Genomic DNA, 19,220 nt, shown 5'->3' on the forward strand with positions numbered 1-19,220 from the left:
ACAGTTTCTATGTTTCCAATAGAAAACCTACAAAACAAAGAAAACAGGTATGTGGTCATGATCCAGGGATAGCTCAGCTACCTCTGCAGTCACTAGAGCTTTACACAATCAAATACTTTCAGAAGGTGCTTTATACGTTTTGCACAATGCCTGTGCAAGGAACCCCCCACCACCACCTGCAAAAAGGGGGAAGGGGTAATAGCAGCAGCAACAAATATCCACTGGGAAGGGTGCCATAGCATTATGTAAAATGATGCACTTATCCCACCTTCTGAATCTGATACGGAGAATAAAAGCCATTGCCCTTCCTCTCTGGCACTGGTCCCAGCAAGTCCCAGCTTTTCATATAAACCGGGTCTCCACAGTATAAGGTGCTAGCTAGCTTGAGGGAGATCTCACTGAGAGAGCGAGAGAAGAAAGGGTGCTCTCTGCTCCCAAGAGGATGAGCCACCCATGTATGAAAAGTCTGCTGTTCCTCTTGTCCACTTTGTGCCTCTGCTCCAGCCATTCCCCGGTTCCTCCATTGCGTTTCTCGGCGTTCCTCGACCCCACACACCAGATCTTCCTGCGGTGGGACCATGAAGACAGTAGCAGCTTGATGACTTTTGAGCTGGAAGCCAAGACAACGGGATGGGTGGCTTTTGGCTTCACTGTTTACGGAGAGATGACTGGGGCAGACTTTGTGATTGGCGGGGTCCTTCCTGATGGCAGTGTCTATTTCTCAGTAAGATGAAAGTAATATGAGCTGTTGCTTCCTCTTTGCGAGGAGTTTGTATCTGCACATACCGGGGCAGGGAGAGGGAGGCAGCTTTGATTGTGATGGAAGTTACAAATGGATCTAGAGGTGATGATTTCATGGGGCCAAGAGAACCTGTGCTTCCAGAGGTATTGTAGTCTCTGTTGTGTAGGCTCCCTAACATAACAGACCCGTTGAACATCAGTTCAGCTTGTGGTGGGGCCACACTTTGCTGCCCAGCTGAAAATAAAGGGATGGTGTACCACTAGAAAATGGAGTGTGCAACCTGTGTTGTCTGAGCATGCTATGATGAGGATGGAGATGGGGATAATTTAGCCCTGCCCATCTGACTGGGTTGGCCCAACCACTCTGGGCAGCTTCCAACAAAAATACAGGAAAAACAGCAGCAGCAGCAGCAACAACAAACATTATAAGCTTCTCAAAACAGGGCTGCCTTCAGATGTCTACAAAAAAATCATATAGGTGTTTTATCATATAGGAGTGGTCTCTTCCAACTCTATGATTCTATGATTCTATAGGAGTGCTCTGATGGTGTTTCCTGCTTGGCAGGGGGTTGGACTCGATGGCCCTTGTGGTCTCTTCCAACTCTATGATTCTATGATTCTAACTCTTTGACATCGGCTGAAAGGACATGCCACAGGGCGGGTATGACTGCCGAGAAGACCCTCTGCCTTGTCCCCTGTAGTTTCACTTCTCGCAGTGAGGGAACTGCTAGAAGGCCCTCAGAGCTGGACCTCAGTGTCCAGGCTGAATGATTGGGGTGGAGACGCTCCTTCAGGGCTGAGGCCGTTTAGGGCTTTAAAGGTCAGCACCTGCACTTGAAAACTGGCCCTGAATGTCTGAGCTGCCTCCATTCAACAGCCTTGTGTTTGGGTAATACATATGTCCTATCTGTAGTGGCTTGTTTGTATTGCAGTAAAATGGTATACGTACATAGATGTTCCAGAGCATGGATATACAGATTGACTAGCTCTCGGAACAGGGAAGGTTGTCTGTACAGTGTTTCAGATGAGTTTGGTAGGCATTTTTCTTACTTCCATAGCCTCCATATTTTATTCCTGGCCCAGCACCCTATGCATTGTCATAAAGTAGTGATCTGAAAATGGCCATTTTTCACTATTGCTGCTGCCCTTTAGAATGCCCCTTACTCTGCCATACACAAAGCATTAATTACTGGCTTCAGACAGGCTTTCCTGGATTCCTGTTTTTAGCTCTGTTTTTATCGTTGTTTTCCTGCCTCTTTTGTACACTGCTCAGAATTTCTTAAAGTATTCTGTAGTTTAGAAATACTTTTAAAGAAGATACAGCATGCCTCTCAGCTAGGGATGGCAACAAATTGTGCCCCAGAAGAAAAGATGAGATGGATTTGGAATTAGCATGGACATGCACATTAGTGGTCAAAGGCTATCCCCCCAAAAATGTGTTGCTGATGAGGAATTTGAATGCAGGTGTCCCCAGTTGAAATCCACCAGACCACACTGGCTCTTTTGACTTTCTGTGTTTCCAAAAGTTTGTTCTCCCTGTTTCACTCAGGACTGGCATGGTGTAGATGAAGAAACTGTCTTGGAGGACGAAAGCCAAGACTATGAGCTGCTGTCCTTGACCCAGGATGAGACAACCACAACCATGGCATTCAGGCGATATTTCCATACCTGCGATGAGCATGACCTGGACATCACGGTAACCAAAGCAGCCATATCCAGCTACAGTTCACATCGAAGTCCAGTGGGCTTTAGAGCGGATCGTGTCCTAGCACTTTTAAAAGTCTCGTTTGCTAAAATGCAAGAGGCTGGAGTGGGTGCTTTGCACTCCCAATAAAATCAGTGGCACTTAAAAAAACCACACAACTAAAATATTAATGCAACGGTACTTAGAGGAAAAGGTTTGTAACATGAGGTTCCTAGGTTGGGTGGGTCTCGGGGGGGGGGGAATGGAATGACACCACATCTTCCCCTCTCTGCCCCCCAGGCTGTTCTGGGGGGTGGAGAGGGAGGAGAGAAGAAGCAAGCCCTGTTGTGCAAGCAGAAGTCTTTTTGCAGCACTTCCACTGGTGGTGCTGGTTAGGCAAATCCCACCAGAAATATAACAAATGAGAGGATTTTACTTTCTTTCTCTTCTTTTTTTAACATCTTTATTGAAAATGCAAAAAGTACATAATTATATGTGCACTACACATGGTGAAATGTAAATAAAAGAGAGAAACAGCACCCGTGGAAAAGGGAAAATAATGGGGGGAGGGAGGAAAACCCCAAAACTGTATATTTTACAAAGTTGTTATTGTACTTCCCCAGATCTTAACCTATTACAGCATTTGTAAGAATGGATTCCAAATGCCATTGAATTTGTCCATGTCAAGTTTGTGTTTATATGCAAGTTGTTCATATGTTGCGAGTTTGGATAAGTCTTCAATCCGATTGTAGAAGGGAGCTGCATTTTTAATTTTTACAATTCATCAGTATCAGTCTTTTTGCCGTGGTCAGGGCGGGGAGAGTCCACTCGGATTGTCCTTTTGTAAGGTTCCGCATCTATTCTTTTAGTTGCCAGCTTACCTGCAACAATATGATAATGGAGGGAAGATTTTTCTTTTAACTTTTCCCTGCACAGGGTGACACACTACGACTGATTGCTGGCTATGGTACGGATGACACAATTGACTTCTTCAAAGGGAGAATAATCCACAAATCTCTTTTCTTGATGCTGCTGTCAACTGAAGATGAATTGCACTCACCCAGTGTCTACAAGGTGTATGACCTGAAGCTCAACGATGTGAGTAGTACCTCCCTAGCTGCCTTACAGCAAAGTGCATGGATCTTGTTGGATATTTCCATTCAGCATCAAAAAGTCTCAGTGTTTCCCATTAAGACAGATTTCATTCATTTATTCAAACTAGTGATTGTGTTATTGACACGGGCGTATATTTTTCACTGTTTGCTTTCCAGCGTACGTATTATTGCAGCTTGAAGTAAAAATACAAATTTGCAAATCACTTAGACAAATAATAATATTGTATTGCAAATAAATATATTGACATTGGTTTCTTCCACGCTATTAAACTCATTTTAACCATTTCAGAAGAGTGGCTGATTGTACAAAGTTCCTTCCTTCACTGTTCAAATCACCCTCTGCAACATTTTTTCTTTCTTTTCTCGCGCTGTTCCTTTTTGCTTAAATCAAGGGAAATTCAGTTGCTCGACTTTAAGAGAGTTGGGCACTCATCTTCCCCTAGAGCCTGCTTAGCACTAAATGTTGTCCAACAACATTAAACCTATTTGCAAAACTTTTTAAAAAATTCAAACTGATGAGTAAGTTTTTTCTGTAGCAGCAATTTCCCCAAAGCATTTCTGGCAAGGTAACATTTTTAACCTAAATGTGTGAGTTAGAAAACCTCCTGATTTTATAGTGGAACAGTTTCAGAGGATGTGCTGCTAAACCTTAACACTTCAGAAAACAGAACACCAGAACAGAGAGATAGAAAGAGAGAGAAAAGGAGAACAATATCCATCCAGCAGATTTTCCCAGACATTTCCCAGACGTATGGCAGCCCTATCTCATCTGAGTATTACAACGATTGAATACAACCCAATGTATTCTGGTGGGTGGGGAGACTGATCTACCACTGACCCAGAAGATGAGCATTGTTGCATCCTGCTAGCGCAGTGGATTCAAGAATACAGTGGTACCTCAGGTTACACATGCTGCAGGTTACAGATGCTTCAGGTTACAGACTCCGCTAACCCAGAAATAGTACCTTGGGTTAAGAACTTTGCTTCAGGATGAGAACAGAAATCACGTGGTGGCACGGTGGCAGCGGGAGGCCCCATTAGCTAAAGTGGTACTTCAGGTTAAGAACAGTTTCAGGTTAAGAACGGACCTCCAGAACAAATTAAGTTCTTAACCCGAGGTACCACTGTAGTCATTTGCTCAAAGGAAATCAAGTATTCTCATGATCAAACTCTTAATAGCAGGATACCATAGTAGGATGTCAGCAACATACAAGCACTCTTCAAACCTGAGCTTCCTTTTTGAGAGCCAGTGTGGTGTAGTGGTTAAGAGCGGTAGACTCGTAATCTGGGGAACCGGGTTCGCTTTTCTTCAAAAAGGTTGACACCAAGCGGTCCACAACCTGCCATCCCTTCAGTCACAACCTCCAATCTGCTGCCCAAGGCAAATTGAGTTATCTTACCTCATGTTAGGGCCAGCCTTCGCTTTTTTATTGTAATAGAAAATTCCAGGAGCTGGCAACCCTACAACGCTCAGCGTTGTTTTGACTTTGTTTTGCAGTTCCCTATCCCAGAGGATGACACCACCTATGCCTGCACTTTCATACCATTGCCAATAGTCAAGGAAAAACATCACATCTACAAGGTAACTGTGGGAAAGAAGCATAGAAAGGTTTCAGCTGAAGACCTCACTGTAAGCTGTTTTTTAGGAGGAGAAAATGATGGTTTCAGGTGATGGTGGAGGGGGTGTCACATCAACACTGACAAACGATGCACTCCATCCAATGAAGGGGGAGGAATTTAAATTCGCTTGAAAATTCCCCCAGGGACCACTCGATAAACTTTTGCTGTTGTTTGATAACTCCAATGCACATACGTAATTCATATTTTATTAACATTTCTTCTTCTTCAGCACTGGGATCACAGACTCCCACCCCCTGCCCACAAGTGCCCCTGTTTTCCAGGGACAGTCCTGGATTAAAAAGGTAAAAGGTGGCACTGTGGTCTAAACCACTAAGCCTCTTGTGCTTGCCGATCAGAAGGCCGGCGGTTCAAATCCCTGCTGTGGAGTGAGCTCCTGTTGCTCTGCCCCAGCTCCTGCCAACCTAGCAGTTTAAAAGCACACCAGTACAAGTAGATAAACAGGTACCACTGCAGCAGGAAGGTAAATGGTTTTTCTGTGCGCTCTGGTTTCCATCACAGTGTTCCGTTGCGCCAGAAGGGGTTTAGTCATGCTGGCCACATGACCCGGAAAGCTGTCTGTGGGCAAATGCTGGCTCCTTTGGCCTGAAAGCGAGATGAGCGCCGCAACCCCATAGTCACCTTTACCTTTTACCCTGGATTTACAGAAGCCATCCCAGTTAATGAAGTAATCACTGTTTTTCCTTCTTTCTTTCCTCTGTCTACAGTTTGAGGCCATGATCACACCTCGAAACGAAACCATGGTGCACCACATCCTGGTTTATGCGTGCGGCAATGCCAGTGTGCTGCCGACTGGGGTCAGCGACTGCTACGGAGCTGATCCTGATTTTGCCCTGTGCTCCCAGATAGTCGTGGGCTGGGCTGTAGGAGGAGGGGTGAGTATGTGGGAACTTCCCAGGCCATGAGAACTGCTTTTTCACCTGTGGTCAAACTATTGCAGTGAAGTTCAAAACTGATATTTGAGAGAGTTTTGGTGCTGTGATTTTTTTTAACCGGGTTCCAAGGTTTCACTGTTTCTGAGTTCATTTTCCCAGGGCTAAATTCTCCTGAGCATGTGCCACTGAAATGAATGGGAAGCTCAGCAAAGGTGTCTGATCCAATCTAGATAATGGGCTGGGGTTTGTAGCTTTCTGAATAAAAGGCCTTCCTAAAAACTTTCAGCTCCCTTAACTAGCTACCATTCACTGGTGCCATACGACTGTTTTAAATATGTGGTCTAGATCTAGAAGATGGGATCACTATTGATCCCTGCCAGAGGTTTTACGGCCTTATGTGTCTACCCAACAGTAAGTCCCATTGAATTAAATGAGACTTACAGACCCTCCAAGTGTCCCTATTCTCCAGGGACAGTCCTGGATTTATAGAAGCCTTCCCGGTTTCTGATCTGATTCCAGAATGTCCCACTTTTCCTTAGGGACCTATCTTCATCAGAGAAACGTTGGAGGGTATGGAGTTATGTGACCCCCCCCCCCCAAGCCAAGGGGATAAGTAACCTTTAGAAGACATATGAAGGCAGTCCTGTATAGGGAAGGTTTTCCCCCGTAAGGTTTAATTGATGTTTAATGTTTTATTATGTTTTTTTTATATATTGGAAGCCATCCAGAGTGGCTGGTGAAACTCAGTCAGATGGATGAGGTAGTAGTAGTAGTAGTAGTAATATTAGTAGTAGTAAATAGGACACCCCTATTTTCTTTGGAGAAATGTTGGAAGGTATGGACTTACTCACAGGTAAATGGGTTTAGGACTGCTGCCTCACTGAATTTGTAATATTACTGACTTCTGTGCAACATCAAGCTCAGAAGCCAAGGGAACAGGGGACGCAACAGTCAACTGATCATTTTTTAATAGCTGTTTTTCTTCTCCCCCACCAACCAACTAGAGCTACATGTTCCCAGATGAAACTGGAATCTCCTTAGGTACACCAATTGATCCCCAGTGGATCCGGTTAGAAGTCCACTACAGCAATTTTAATGGAATTCCAGGTGAGTAAAGCACACGAGATTGATTGCGTAAGAGGAAGGTGATGTGTTGATGAGGAGCAGGGAACAGGGTCAGAGCATGGGGGGAGAAATTGGTTATGCTTTACGGGTGGGGGGGACTAAGGGACTACAGCATAGGCTTCTGGCCTATTTCCAGGAGGGGGGAGATTGAGGCTAAATTGTAGGTGATGCTTGAGGATGTTTATGAAACTTATCTGAGGATCTCAGGGGTGGGAGAACTTGTACTGAAAGCTCCAGGAGTTGTAGTATGACAGATGTGCGCCTCTCTCAAGAACTACATGTCTCAGGGTTCCTTAATTCCTGCTGATGTTTCCTTTGCAGAGGAAAGGAGAGCCAGAGTATGGCAGCCCTAGACACATAAAGAGTGATGGACACAGGAGGGCCAGCTTCTGCATTTGGAGGCCATTTGTGTGTGTGTGTGTGTGTGTGTGTGTGTGTGTGTGTGTGATTGTGTGTCTTACTGGATTAGAAGTGTCTGTGGAGAAATGTTAGGGCAGCTGCTATTGAGCACCAGGAGACCTGGACAATAGGAGATTATGGTCAGCAGAAGCACTGATACAGTCGTACCTTGGATCCCAAACGCCCTGGAGCTCGGACGTTTTGGCTCCCAAATGCCGCAAACCTCGAAGTGATTGTTCCGGTTTGAGAACGTTCTTTTGGACCCTGAACGTCCGACAGGGCTTCTGCGGCTTCTGATTGGCTGTAGGAGCTTCTTGCAGCCAATCAGAAGCTGCAATTTGGTTTTTGAACGTTTTGGAAGTTGAACGGATTCTGTTTGACTTCCAAGATACAACTGTACTTGGAAAATGCTTCTGGAGTTGGCGCTTCTATAAATATTCATATTTCTTCATGTCCTTTAGTAAATATTTATCACTATGAGGAATTTAGCAGGATAGTGGTGAGGTAGGCCCCATGTGTCACACTGGTAAGAACTGAGGGTCCATCTATGCCAGCAATGTTTAGCAGCCAGATGCCTCTGGAAGTTTGCAAGTAGGACATTAAGCTGACGTCCTGTTTGTCTGTTTGTTGTCCTTGTTGAATGTACAAGTAAGGTAAAGGTAAAGGGACCCCTGACCATTAGGTCCAGTCATGACCGACTGTGGGGTTGCGGCACTCATCTTGCTTTATTGGCTGAGGGAGCTGGCATACAGCTTTCGGGTCATGTGGACGCATGACTAAGCCGCTTCTGGCGAACCAGAGCAGTGCACAGAAACGCCGTTTATCTTCCCGCCGGAGTGGTACCTATTTATCTACTTGCACTTTGATGTGCTTTCCAAACTGCTAGGTTGGCAGGAGCAGGGACCGAGCAACGGGAGCTCACCCCGTGGCAGGGATTTGAACCGCCAACCTTCTGATCGGCAAGTCCTAGGCTCTGTAGTTTAACCCACAGCGCCACCCGTGTCCCTTTAGAATGTACAAGTAGATGTATACTATCTTGATTATTGGAAGCCCCCAAAAATTTCACTCACGTGGTAAAGTGGCCTCTCACCACGGGCTTATCCACTCTTCTGTTTGCCCCACCGCTTTCCCCTGGGAAAACCAGTGGTTTAGCGCTAAATCAGAGCAAACAGCAATTGAGTTCTCCACAGAGCAGGATTTCTGGGGGAAAGCAGCAGGGCAAAGGCAAAACCGCTCAGACCCATGCCTAGAAAGCAGAAAACAGTTTGGACCCATGATTTTCTAGGCATGGAACAAGGTGAAGCGTGAACAAACCATATTTTCAGTTGCGCGGAAACTTATACAGAACCAGTTGCTCACCTGCGGGTTTTCTTTCCTAAGGCTTGATTGACAACTCAGGGATACGACTCTATTATACTACGGAGCTGCGTCCTTATGACATGGGGGTTCTGCAGACAGGATTCTTCACATTTCCAATCCATTTCCTCCCCCCTGGAGCCGAGTCCTTCATGTCCTACGGTGTCTGCAATACCAGTCAGTTTGATGATGTAAGTTCCGGAGTATTCCACAGCCCTTCCCCCGCCCCAGTTCAGTAACGAATGCTAGCCCTGAGCGTTGATACTTCATATTCAAAGACATGCTCTTTTTGCGTTCTATATAAAAGCTCTACAAAGAGCAGCTCAGGGTTAAGGTCAGACTCCCCGTTCCATGGGAAACACATGCACATTTCCCCAGCAGAAAGCAGCCATGGGGGCTAACGGGCTGAGCAGGGGAACTGCAGGGAACGGGGCTGCCCTAGCAGTAGGGATGGAGACAGGGCTCAGCCTCCAGCTGTAAAAATGTCTTGCAGTGGCAACGGCAGGCGAGAAGTGCTTGTTCCTCACTGTGGAGAGAAATTGACGCTAGGCCAAATTATTGAGCTTTTTGTGTGGGGTTGCCAGTGTTGTTCTCCAGGCCTTGCTCCTGCATCTTTTATGTAGCCTGCCTAACTCACGAGAATTAAACGGGTGGCGCTTTCTTTGGAACGGAGATCGATGAAAATTTTATCTGAGGAGGTCAGGGAAACAAGCAAATGAAAGATAAGATATGGAAAGACTGATTTGTTTTTAACTGTTTTTACTTTGTGTTTTCATTTTTGTTGTTTTTGTTGTTTTATTCTTTTCTTTTACTTTTTTCTCTTATTTTTGTAATATGCTGAAACTTTAATAAATATCTTTTTTTTAAAAAAAAGAAAATTTTATCTGCTAAATTCCTGCATGGCTGACTGTTAAAAGCAGGGCCTGCTTTTATTTAGAGAGAGAGAGAGAGGGGGGGGGGGATGGCAAATAGCAGGCTGTGCGTTGGCCCAAGAGCAGCTGGCTTCCATTAGGCACGGTGAAGTGACCACCTCAGAGCAGGGGTGTTGAGGGTGGGGAACAGTGGCAACCATGCGGTTCTTCCCCCTGAACCGCCTGGCTGTACCCAGGAGTTTCTTGGAAAGAGCTGCTGCATGCGTCACACGGCCTGACCTCCACTCCCTTAGCTACCCTTTGGTTCTCTGGTGCAGTACAGAACCTCATCCATTGTCGGTATTGAAATATGATTCAACTGCCAGTATCTAGCAGGGTGACAGGGATGGACGCCATCTTGTTCCTCACCTCAGGCAACCAGATGTCTTGGGTTGACCCTGTAGCTCAGAGGTTTTCTTTTTTCCCCCCATTAATATTTTATTAAGTTTTATCAATAGAAAAGTTCAGAAAAATACAAAAACAGAAAAATACAAAATTACAAAATACAAAAATACAAACATTAAACACAAAAAAGAAGAAGAAGAAACACATATAAAAGAAAACAAAACTCCCTCTTTTTTGATTTCTCATCTTTAGTTAACTTATTTTCCTGACTTCCTCACGCCTCCCTTTTTTATATCCCTTTTAAGAATTGGTTCAGCAAATTCATATCCTATTAGTTTATCTATTATCAATCCCATCTTACATTTTACCTTGTTGCTAGAACCCCTTCAATTCATTTCAATGTCATCAGCATTCAAAAATTTTACAATATTTCTGTAAATAAGTTTTAAATTTCCTCCAATCTTCTTCCACCGACTCTTCTCCCTGGTGTAGCTCAGAGGTTTTCAACCTTTTTGAGTCCGCGGCTCCCTTAACCAACCAGTTTCTTTCTGCAGCACTCCTGTGGGGCTCAGGAGCCCAGTTATGTCACCCCTTGGCTGCAGAGCGGGCAGCCTCTCACCCTTTTTCAAACACTCTCCCTTGTGGAGTGTTCCCTCAGCCTCCTCTCCCCTCTCTTTGGATGTCCACTGCTGCCGCCCCTGGTCTATGAACTGCCCCACCTCAAAGAGAGATGCCTCCCAGAGGCACCGTTCGCCCATAGTCAAGGCTGCTGCAACAAACAAGCTTTTGGGAGGCAGAGACACCAGAGGGCATCAGAGGAGGGAGGGAGGGAAAGAGGGGCATTCATGGCATCCCATGGTGCCACGACACACTGGTTGAAAACCACTGCTGTAGCTAATAAGCAGCAAATTGCCAGCATGGCTGTTCTGGTGCTGAAATTTGGCTGCCAGAACGTTCCATAGATGTCTGATGATTTCCTGAGATGTTTGCCGGGGAAAGCGTTCAAAGCATAGTGGCCAGATCAGCGGCGGAGGAAGCCGTTCCGGCGCCTGGGGCGGTGCGCCCATGGGCGGGGTGAGCTGCCCATAGGGACAGGGCGCATTGCAGGGCCTCCGGGGTCTGCCTGCCTCCTCCCATACAGCCGCCCTACAGCTGCGGGGGAGGTAGAGGGCAGACCGTTTGGGCAGTGGGGAGCCTGCGCGCGCCCAAGCCACCCGTCTCTCCCAGGAGAGATGCGTAGCTCAGGTGCGCTGCAGGCGCCGCGGTGAGTGCCGCCCGGCATTTTGTTACCCCCTTCAGTGGTGACACCAAAGGTGGCCCATACCCCCCGGACCCCCTCTTCCTCCGCCCCTGGGCCAGATGCCATTCATGGGCCTTTTCCTCCTGTTTTTGGATTGCAGATGAATGGCGTTCCAGTGCCTGATATGCATGTCTTTGGTTACTTGCTACATACCCACTTGGCTGGGTTGGGAGTGAGAGGAGTCCAGTACCGGTAAGAAAAGCCAGTGTCTATGTGGGCCACACTAGTTTTTTTGGTGTGGTTTTTTTACTTCTATTAATTTGTTTTTATTTAAAACATTTGTTTGTGATACAAAACAAACAAATAAGCAAGGAAAGGTACATATAGTGTCTCCACTTTCCGTTCATAGCCTTTTTCACAGTTTGTTTACATTCAGTGTGAGACACTATTGCCCTAGAAGCCTAGACATTGCGGGGAAAAGAGGTATAGCATGGATCACTCCGTTTTCAAATGAAAGCACCCCCATTATTCTGCAACAAGTGGAGGCCTGTGTACTCATGGTGTGTAAAGGTAAAGGACCCCTGGACAGTTAAGTCCAGTCAAAGGCATTTGTCCACAGACAGCTTTCTAGGTCATGTAGCCAGCATGACCAAACCATTTCTGGCGCAACAGGACACCATGACAGAAACCAGAGCGCACGGAAACGGTGTTTACCTTCCCGCCGCAGTGGTACTTATTTATCTACTTGCACTGGCATGCTTTCAAACTTCTGGGTTGGCAGGAGCTGGGATAGAGCAACGGGAGCTCACCCCATTGCAGGGATTCGAACCGCTGACCTTCTGACTGGCAAGCCCAAGAGGCTCAGTGTGTAACAGGTGGGGGACAGGAACACAGACAGAAAACTCAGTTCACTGTTCATACTGAAGACTGAAACCCAACCAACAGATGCCATTTCACTTAGTAATATTAGCTCTTAGAAATGTTTGTCAGGAAGGCATTAGATCAGAGCCTGGTTGCATCCCAGTTACAGTTTTCTCTCAGCAGCATCTCAGGTTTGCCTGTCTCTTCTGTTTCTTTGTCTCCACACCCCCACCCCACTCCCAGGAATGGAGAGCAGCTGACGGTCATTTGTGAAGACAACAAGTACGATTTCAATCTCCAGGAGACCAGAGGCATGAAGGAGGAGGTCATTTTCAAATCAGTACGTCATCCCAGTGTTTCCCTTTGGGCCACGCTTTGGTGGGAAAAAGCCATTTTCACCAGCGACCCTTTGCTGCTATAGGTTTGACCCCGCGTCCTCTTGTGTTTTACAGGGAGATGAGTTCCTGGTGGAATGTCACTATCAAACCAAAGACCGGACAGGACTGACCTTCGTAAGTCCTTGACTGAAAACCACCTAAGCCAGGGGTCAGCAAACATTTTCAGCAGGGAGCCGGTCCACTGTCCCTCAGACCTTGTGGGGGGCCAGACTATATTTTTTTGGAGGGGAGAATGAACAGTTTCCTATGCCCCACAAATAACCCAGAGATGCATTTAAATAAAAGGACACATTCTACTCATGTAAAAACATGCTGATTCCCAGACCATCCGAGGGCCGGATTTAGAAGGCGATTGGGCCGGATCCGGCCCCCAGGCCTTAGTTTGCCTACCCATGACCTAAGCCAGTGTTTCCCAACCGGTGTTCCGCGGCACACTAGTGTGCCGCGAGATGTTGCCTGGTGTGCCGCGAGATGTTGCCTGGAGGGAGGCGGGCGAGTCCAAAAAAGGTTGGGAAACACTGCTCTAACACACGCCAGCCGGGGTCTGCCTCCGCGTTGCATCAGCTTCCTCGCTCTCGGCGCTCTGCTTGCCAGCCTGGTGGCCTCTGCCCCGCCCCGAGACTGGAAGGGAGGGGCAGGGCTTCCACTGCGGCTGCGTCTCTGGCTCTTTCGACTCATTCCTCCTCCGAGTGGGCTTGAAAGAGCGGCCGATGGATGAATCGGCCGGCGACCCTGAAGCCTTGTGCAAAGTAGAGGAGGCGGAGAAGCGACGGCAGGGAGCTTAGGCGCCGCATCCGGCTCATTGCGGGAAGTCAAGATGGCGGCGGGTAAGTGTGGGAAGCAGCTTTTTCCCTCCGCCGCCCCCCTCTCACCGGGAATAAAGGGGGCCCCGCTGGGGGGTGACGTTGTAGAACGCAGAGTTCTTATTTTGGGAAGGTTTGAGGGGTCGGACTAAGCGGGTTGGGGGCTGGTCTGGGCTTCCGCTCCCTCCCCTCCCCACGGAGTGTACCTGCGGTGCAAGGAGGCGCTCTGAGCCACTGCTCTGGGAAAGGAAGGAGGGCGAGGCGGCCTGGCCAAGTGCAGGGGAGACCCGTAGTGGGGAGCAGGGGGAGGAGGAGGCACCGAGGAATGGAGGCGGGGGAGACTCCCTCGCTTTGCAGAAACTGCAAAAAACGAGGCAGGAATTGGGTTTGTTTTTGTAGCTCAGGACGTGCTTCGCTTCTGGTGTGCCTAAGGCGGCCGCCCCAATTATCCCCTAGCCCGTCTTTCCAGGTGCTGCCCCCCCTCCACAAAGGGCCATAGAACTGTAGAGTTGGCAGGGGTCCCAAGGGTCATCTAGTCTTAAGTTTCTCTTTCAAAAAGGAAACGTGGGTTAAAGCTGCGCCGCCGCCCCCCACTCACTTTCCTGCTCTGGCTTCCCTAACAGTTTTCCGAGTTGCGTCACTGGATCCAGCCCCCTTTTCCACAGGTGACACGGGGCTGGAGGGAGGGAAAGAGGGCTTTACGTCACGCACAAAGGCAGCCTCCTAGAAGCGCTCTGGGCCGGCGCCGTTTCGCCGAAGGCGCCGGAGGACCCCCACCCTCAGCTCCTTCAGAAAGGACTGGAGCGGAATAGCCCTTTCTCTTCTTCCCCAACCCTTGTCGTTGGAGGAGTCCCTCAGTCCCTTGCTTTGCTGCCTCCTCCCCCCCCACCCCCAAAGCTTGGAGGTTCCCCGGCAAGGGGGAGGGGAAAAAATTGAAACTTACACTTTCGTGCGTCCCTCCCGGCGTGACGCTGCGCGCTGACGTCACGGGGCTGTAATGGTGGTGTGCCTCGAGATTTTTTTCATCAAACAAGTGTGCCTTTGCCCAAAAAAGGTTGGGAAACACTGACCTAAGCATTAGGAGGAAGGTGGTTTCAGGAGAGGGCAACTTTTGCTAAATCCAATCTTGCTGTCCCCAGAATATCCAAATATTTTAGTAACAGCTTGCAGGGCCACCAAAGGTTTTCGGGTGTGGTGGAAGGAGGGGAAAGCACAGGCCAGTATCAGGGGAGTTGGGGGATGAGATATAGGGCAGAGTCCACAGAACAAGAGGTGAGATGTGGATTTGTGAACATGATATGGCGGGTTGGGAGTCCCACAAATCTCTTACTGATTCCCACGTGCCAGGGGGAATCCTACTCTGCAAAGGCACAGGACTGTAGTGCCTGTCTGCTATTCTTCCTGCACAGCACTGTCCTGACTCTGGCTGTGCTGAGACCTGGAGCCAGCAAGAGATGCTGTTGGACTGTGGCCAAAACCCCCTCTCTCTCTTTTTACAATTTTTTAATTGGTTTTTGCAGTCTACATTTGTCTGCAAATCATAATCATACACATAAAGAATTTCCTGAAGCCTTGGACTTCCCTCTGTCCCTCCGTGGATTCCATTGACGTGGATTCCTTTTTCAACTGCATCTTATAAGATTCTCCATTTTCTTAAAATTCCCTAATTCCCCATAGTTCTTGTTACATTACAAGTGTTGTTACAGTCCTGCCAAAGTTTTTAGTTGTTTACAATGTTCTCCGAGGTAACGTATAAATTTTTCCCATTCCTTAGTAAAATTACTATCTTCTTGATTTCTGATCTTCTGATGTGATTTTGCCATTTCGGCGTAAATCTATCATCTTTATCAGCCATTCTTCTCTGGTCGGCACTTTGTCTTCTTTCTGTCTCTGGGCCAAAAGTATCCGCGCTGCTGTCCTCACGTGCGTAAATAGTCTTTCCTGCTCCTTTGTTATAAAAGGTAAAGGGACCCCTGTCCATTAGGTCCAGTCGTCGCCAACTCTGGGGTTGCGGCGCTCATCTCGCTTTATTGGCCGAGGGAGCCGGCGTACAGCTTCCGGGTCACGTGGCCAGCATGACTAAGCCGCTTCTGGCAAACCAGAGCAGCGCACGGAAACGCCGTTTACCTTCCCACTGGAGCGGTACCTATTTATCTACTTGCACTTTGACATGCTTTCGAACTGCTAGGTTGGCAGGAGCAGGGACCGAGCAATGGGAGCTCACCCCATTGCGGGGATTCGAACCGCTGACCTTCTGATTGGCATGCCCTAGGCTCTGTGGTTTAACCCACAGCGCAACCCACGTCCCTCCTTTGCACCTAAAATTCCTAATAGAAAAGCTTCTGGTTTTTCAAAACTCTTGCATCTTAAATGAATTTGGCCTTTGTTTTCCCTCAGGGCGGACCAAGTACTCTGAACGAAATGTGCCTGGCCTTCCTCTTCTACTATCCTCGAAACAACATCTCCAGCTGCATGGGATACCCAGACATTCAGCAGGTGGCCCATGAGCTGGGCCAAGAGGCAGCAGAGTGAGTGTTTCTGAGAAGGCGCCTGAATGCCACGGCAGGACGCAGACAGCATCCGATCCGCAATCGTGTCGCAGGATGGAGACAGGCAGACCGTTCTAAGGCAGCGGTTGCCAATCCACGGTTTTTTGTGGGGGCTAAACAGGCCTCCTTAAGTGAATTTTTCGGGGGGGGGGTGCAATCCAATCCATTTTGGCAGCGGTGTCCAAAAAGTAAAAAAAAAAAAAAAGGGCACAGCCCCCACCACCCTGATAGGGCTTTTTACTTGTTTTATTTATTGAATTTATATATTGCCCTATACCCGGAGGTCTAAGGGCGGTTCACAGAAAAGATCACAGTATATAAAATCAAAATAAGAACAATAACCCAATAATACACACACACCCCAAAATAGCCACATTTTGAAAGGGTATGGGATGTCAATCAGGTCAACCTGGTTAAAAAAGAGCATTTTTGCCTGCTGCCTAAAGGTGTATAATGAAGGCGCCAGGCGAACTTCCCTGGGGAGAGCATTCCACAGGCGGGGAGCCACCACAGAGAAGGCCCGTTCTCGTTTTGCCACCCTCCTGACCTCTCAAGGAGGAGGCACATGAAGGAGGGCCTCAGAAGATGATCTCAGGGTCTGGGTAGGTTCATATGGAAAGAGGCGGTCCTTGAGGTATTGCGGTTCTGAGACGTTTAAGGTTTATAGGTCAAAACCAGCACTTTGAATTGGGCCCACCCTCATTCATCAGATCTATCATGTGATGGTGCGGGGAACGGGTGGTAATCTCCCTCATCAGCTGATCCACAGACTTCGGGGTGGCTGTGTGCCCCTGGGTGTAACTGCCTTGGGAAGGCGGCCGTGTAGATTATCCACACTCAATACAAGCATGAGCCCCCTGGAGGGTTGCCTGAGGTAATTTGGGTCATTGTCAAGCCAAAAAAAAGGTTAGCCACTCATCCCTGTTCTGAAGTGTGATGGAAGAAGTTTGAGACACCCATTGGTTGCCTTCCCGGGTAGAGAATGTGTGTTTAAAGCTCAAACCACATTCATCCTCCTTCGGAAGGCCCATACGTCTTCATTCTTCCAAGGTCAGCCTCTCTTTCCATGCTGCCAACTTCCTATGGCACAGCCCCTGTGAAGCATTAATCTTCTTTTCCTGTGTTCCTCCTCAATTTCTCCCCTCCAGTGCAATGGAAGGAATGATGGCTATAAACTTGGTGGAATGGGACCAAGAGACCATCAAGAAAGCAGAGAAGGCTTGCAAGGAGGCCAATCAGATTGTGGTCATCAAAACAATTGATGTAAGCAAGGTTTTGGGGGCAATTTTTTTTGTATTTGGTTGGTATTCCATCAGCTGGAAAAATCAGAAAGGGGACCCAAAGTTTCTCTGGTTTCCTTGCAGTTCCCCCCTTTGGCCAGGGCTTGATGGTGGCAGCCTAGGCTGAGTCTTACATCCTTCTGCTCCTAGGATCAGGTCCTACTCTTGGTTCATTCAAGTCCCGAGTCTGACACCGACCCATAAAGAACAAATGACACATTATGTTGGTGAAGGAGCTGTGTCTTTAAGTGTGGGGTGAGGCGGGATTAAACAAATGGCTAATGCAAGAGGGTTTGATCTAGATCAGAACCCTACGCTGGGGGAAATAGAGGTGGTTTAACCAGTGGTCCCCTCACAACTGCAATTTCCACAGGGGGGAAAGCTCCTGATGAAGTAAATGAGAAGTTTTTCCAAGGCAAACTCCAGACACAGGCCCCGTGTAATATTTAGAATCACAGAGCCTAGGGCTTGCCAGTCAGAAGGTTGGCAGTTTGAATCCCCGCGACGGGGTGAGCTCCAGTTGCTCGGTCCCTGCTCCTGCCAACCTAGCAGTTTGAAAGCACATCAAAGTGCAAGTAGATAAATAGGTACCACTCCGGTGGGAAGGTAAATGGTGTTTCGGTGCGCTGCTCTGGTTCGCCAAAAGCGGCTTAGTCATGCTGGCCACATGACCCGGAAGCTGTACGCCAGCTCCCTCGGCCAATAAAGTGAGATGAGCGCCGCAACCCCAGAGTCGGCCACGACTGGACCTAATGGTCGGGGTCCCTTTATCTTTATGTTACAACCTGAGCCTACAATAATAATAATAATGGAAGGGGCTCTGTTTCTCCTGCCGCTTCGCTGAAGGGGCGCTGAGCAGAGAGGGGGAGATTTTTTTTTTCTTGTTCTCCCCCTCTAAAACAAGGTGCATCCTATGGCCGGGTGAGTCCTATAGAGTGAAAAATACGGTATGTCTTATCTCTCCAAGGGAGAAGTAGTACCAACCTCACAACTACAGCAAAAAAAATAGGTGTAGATCCTTAAAGTTTTCTTTCTTTCTTGACCTCCAGGAGGTGGTGAGAAATGAGACTGGCTTTGTCCGAGACATTGTTGACCTTGAACCAGAGCCCTGCAAGGACATTTCCAGATCCCCGCCTGCACCTCCGCTAGAAAGGAAAGCCAAGCACCAGGCGACTCCTCCCACGGTGACCTCCAAGGCTCTCAACCCAACGGGCAACTTGCCTTTTGCTGGCCTGCTCTTCATCCCTCTGGCGTTCACTTGGCTTCTTGCGCCTTCTCAGAGCAGACTCTGAACATCCGTTGCCAATGAGTAGTTACTGGCTGTCGTTCACGTGCTAAAGCCTTCTCAAGCTGCTCTTACCCTAGTTCTTTTCTTAAATCTCAATGGGCACCTGTCTCCGGACAATCCTTTGGTACTGTGTGAATGAAGTTCAAAGCTGGAGCAAGTCACTCAGGGCTGGAGAGAAACCCAAACAGGTCGCCTTGAATTTCAAGATGGCCAATTGTGGGTGCTGGTGGTGGTTGTTTTTAAATCACTTTGAATGCACACTAACCTGCTAACAGGAACAGCGCATGCCTCCCCCTCTGTAAAGACAGACCCTCCAAGTCTCCCTATTTTCCCGGGACAGTCCCGGATTTACAGAAGCCGTCCCATTTCTGACTTGATCTGTTTTTCCTTAGGATGTCCCTATTTTCATTGGAGAAACGTTGAAGGGTATGTAGAGATACAGCAGCTCCAATTCCCCAGATAAACCATGGGGCAAGGAAGGGAGAAGGAGGGTCCTGAATTTCCTGTAGCCCCCCCCCCCCGCCGAATTTTAGAGCATCTCCTCCCCTTGTGCTCAGGCAAAGGAGAATACACTGGTGGTATGGCAGGAGAGGTTTACCATAGCAAGATGAT

The 19,220-nt window shown here is 47.9% G+C and overlaps 2 protein-coding genes across 2 annotated transcripts in view; both read left to right on the forward strand.

Moving 5' to 3' along the window:
• The first annotated feature begins 388 nt into the window (after positions 1-388).
• On the forward strand, positions 389-19,201 carry LOC308576701 (putative DBH-like monooxygenase protein 2). Its single transcript, XM_081176508.1, has 13 exons — positions 389-724; positions 2,291-2,437; positions 3,362-3,523; positions 5,039-5,122; positions 5,886-6,053; positions 7,058-7,160; positions 8,958-9,124; positions 11,590-11,681; positions 12,534-12,630; positions 12,743-12,802; positions 15,889-16,019; positions 17,189-17,303; positions 18,370-19,201. The coding sequence occupies exons 1-13, from the start codon at positions 443-445 to the stop codon at positions 18,610-18,612; spliced, it is 1,851 nt and encodes a 616-aa protein (XP_081032634.1). The 5' UTR covers positions 389-442; the 3' UTR covers positions 18,613-19,201.
• The window catches only part of SRP72 (signal recognition particle 72), a 216,911-nt gene continuing 211,181 nt past the window's right edge, over positions 13,491-19,220 (forward strand). Inside the window, exon 1 of the mRNA XM_081176374.1 lies at positions 13,491-13,518. Coding sequence (XP_081032500.1) covers positions 13,506-13,518 — 13 coding nt within the window. The 5' untranslated portion in view covers positions 13,491-13,505. The remainder of the gene's footprint in view (positions 13,519-19,220) is intronic.

Source organism: Podarcis bocagei, assembly GCF_964188305.1.
Source record: "Podarcis bocagei genome assembly, chromosome: 17".
In the NCBI taxonomy this organism is placed as follows: Eukaryota; Metazoa; Chordata; class Lepidosauria; order Squamata; family Lacertidae; genus Podarcis; species Podarcis bocagei.

What these genes read in the sequence shown, in the direction of transcription:
- LOC308576701 (XM_081176508.1), top strand. Translation starts at nt 443, where the DNA reads ATGAGCCACCCATGTATGAAAAGTCTGCTGTTCCTCTTGTCCACTTTG. An exon ending in ATGGCAGTGTCTATTTCTCA is followed by an intron (nt 725 to 2,290) that starts GTAAGATGAAAG and finishes TGTTTCACTCAG; the next exon opens with GACTGGCATGGTGTAGATGA. An exon ending in AGCATGACCTGGACATCACG is followed by an intron (nt 2,438 to 3,361) that starts GTAACCAAAGCA and finishes TTCCCTGCACAG; the next exon opens with GGTGACACACTACGACTGAT.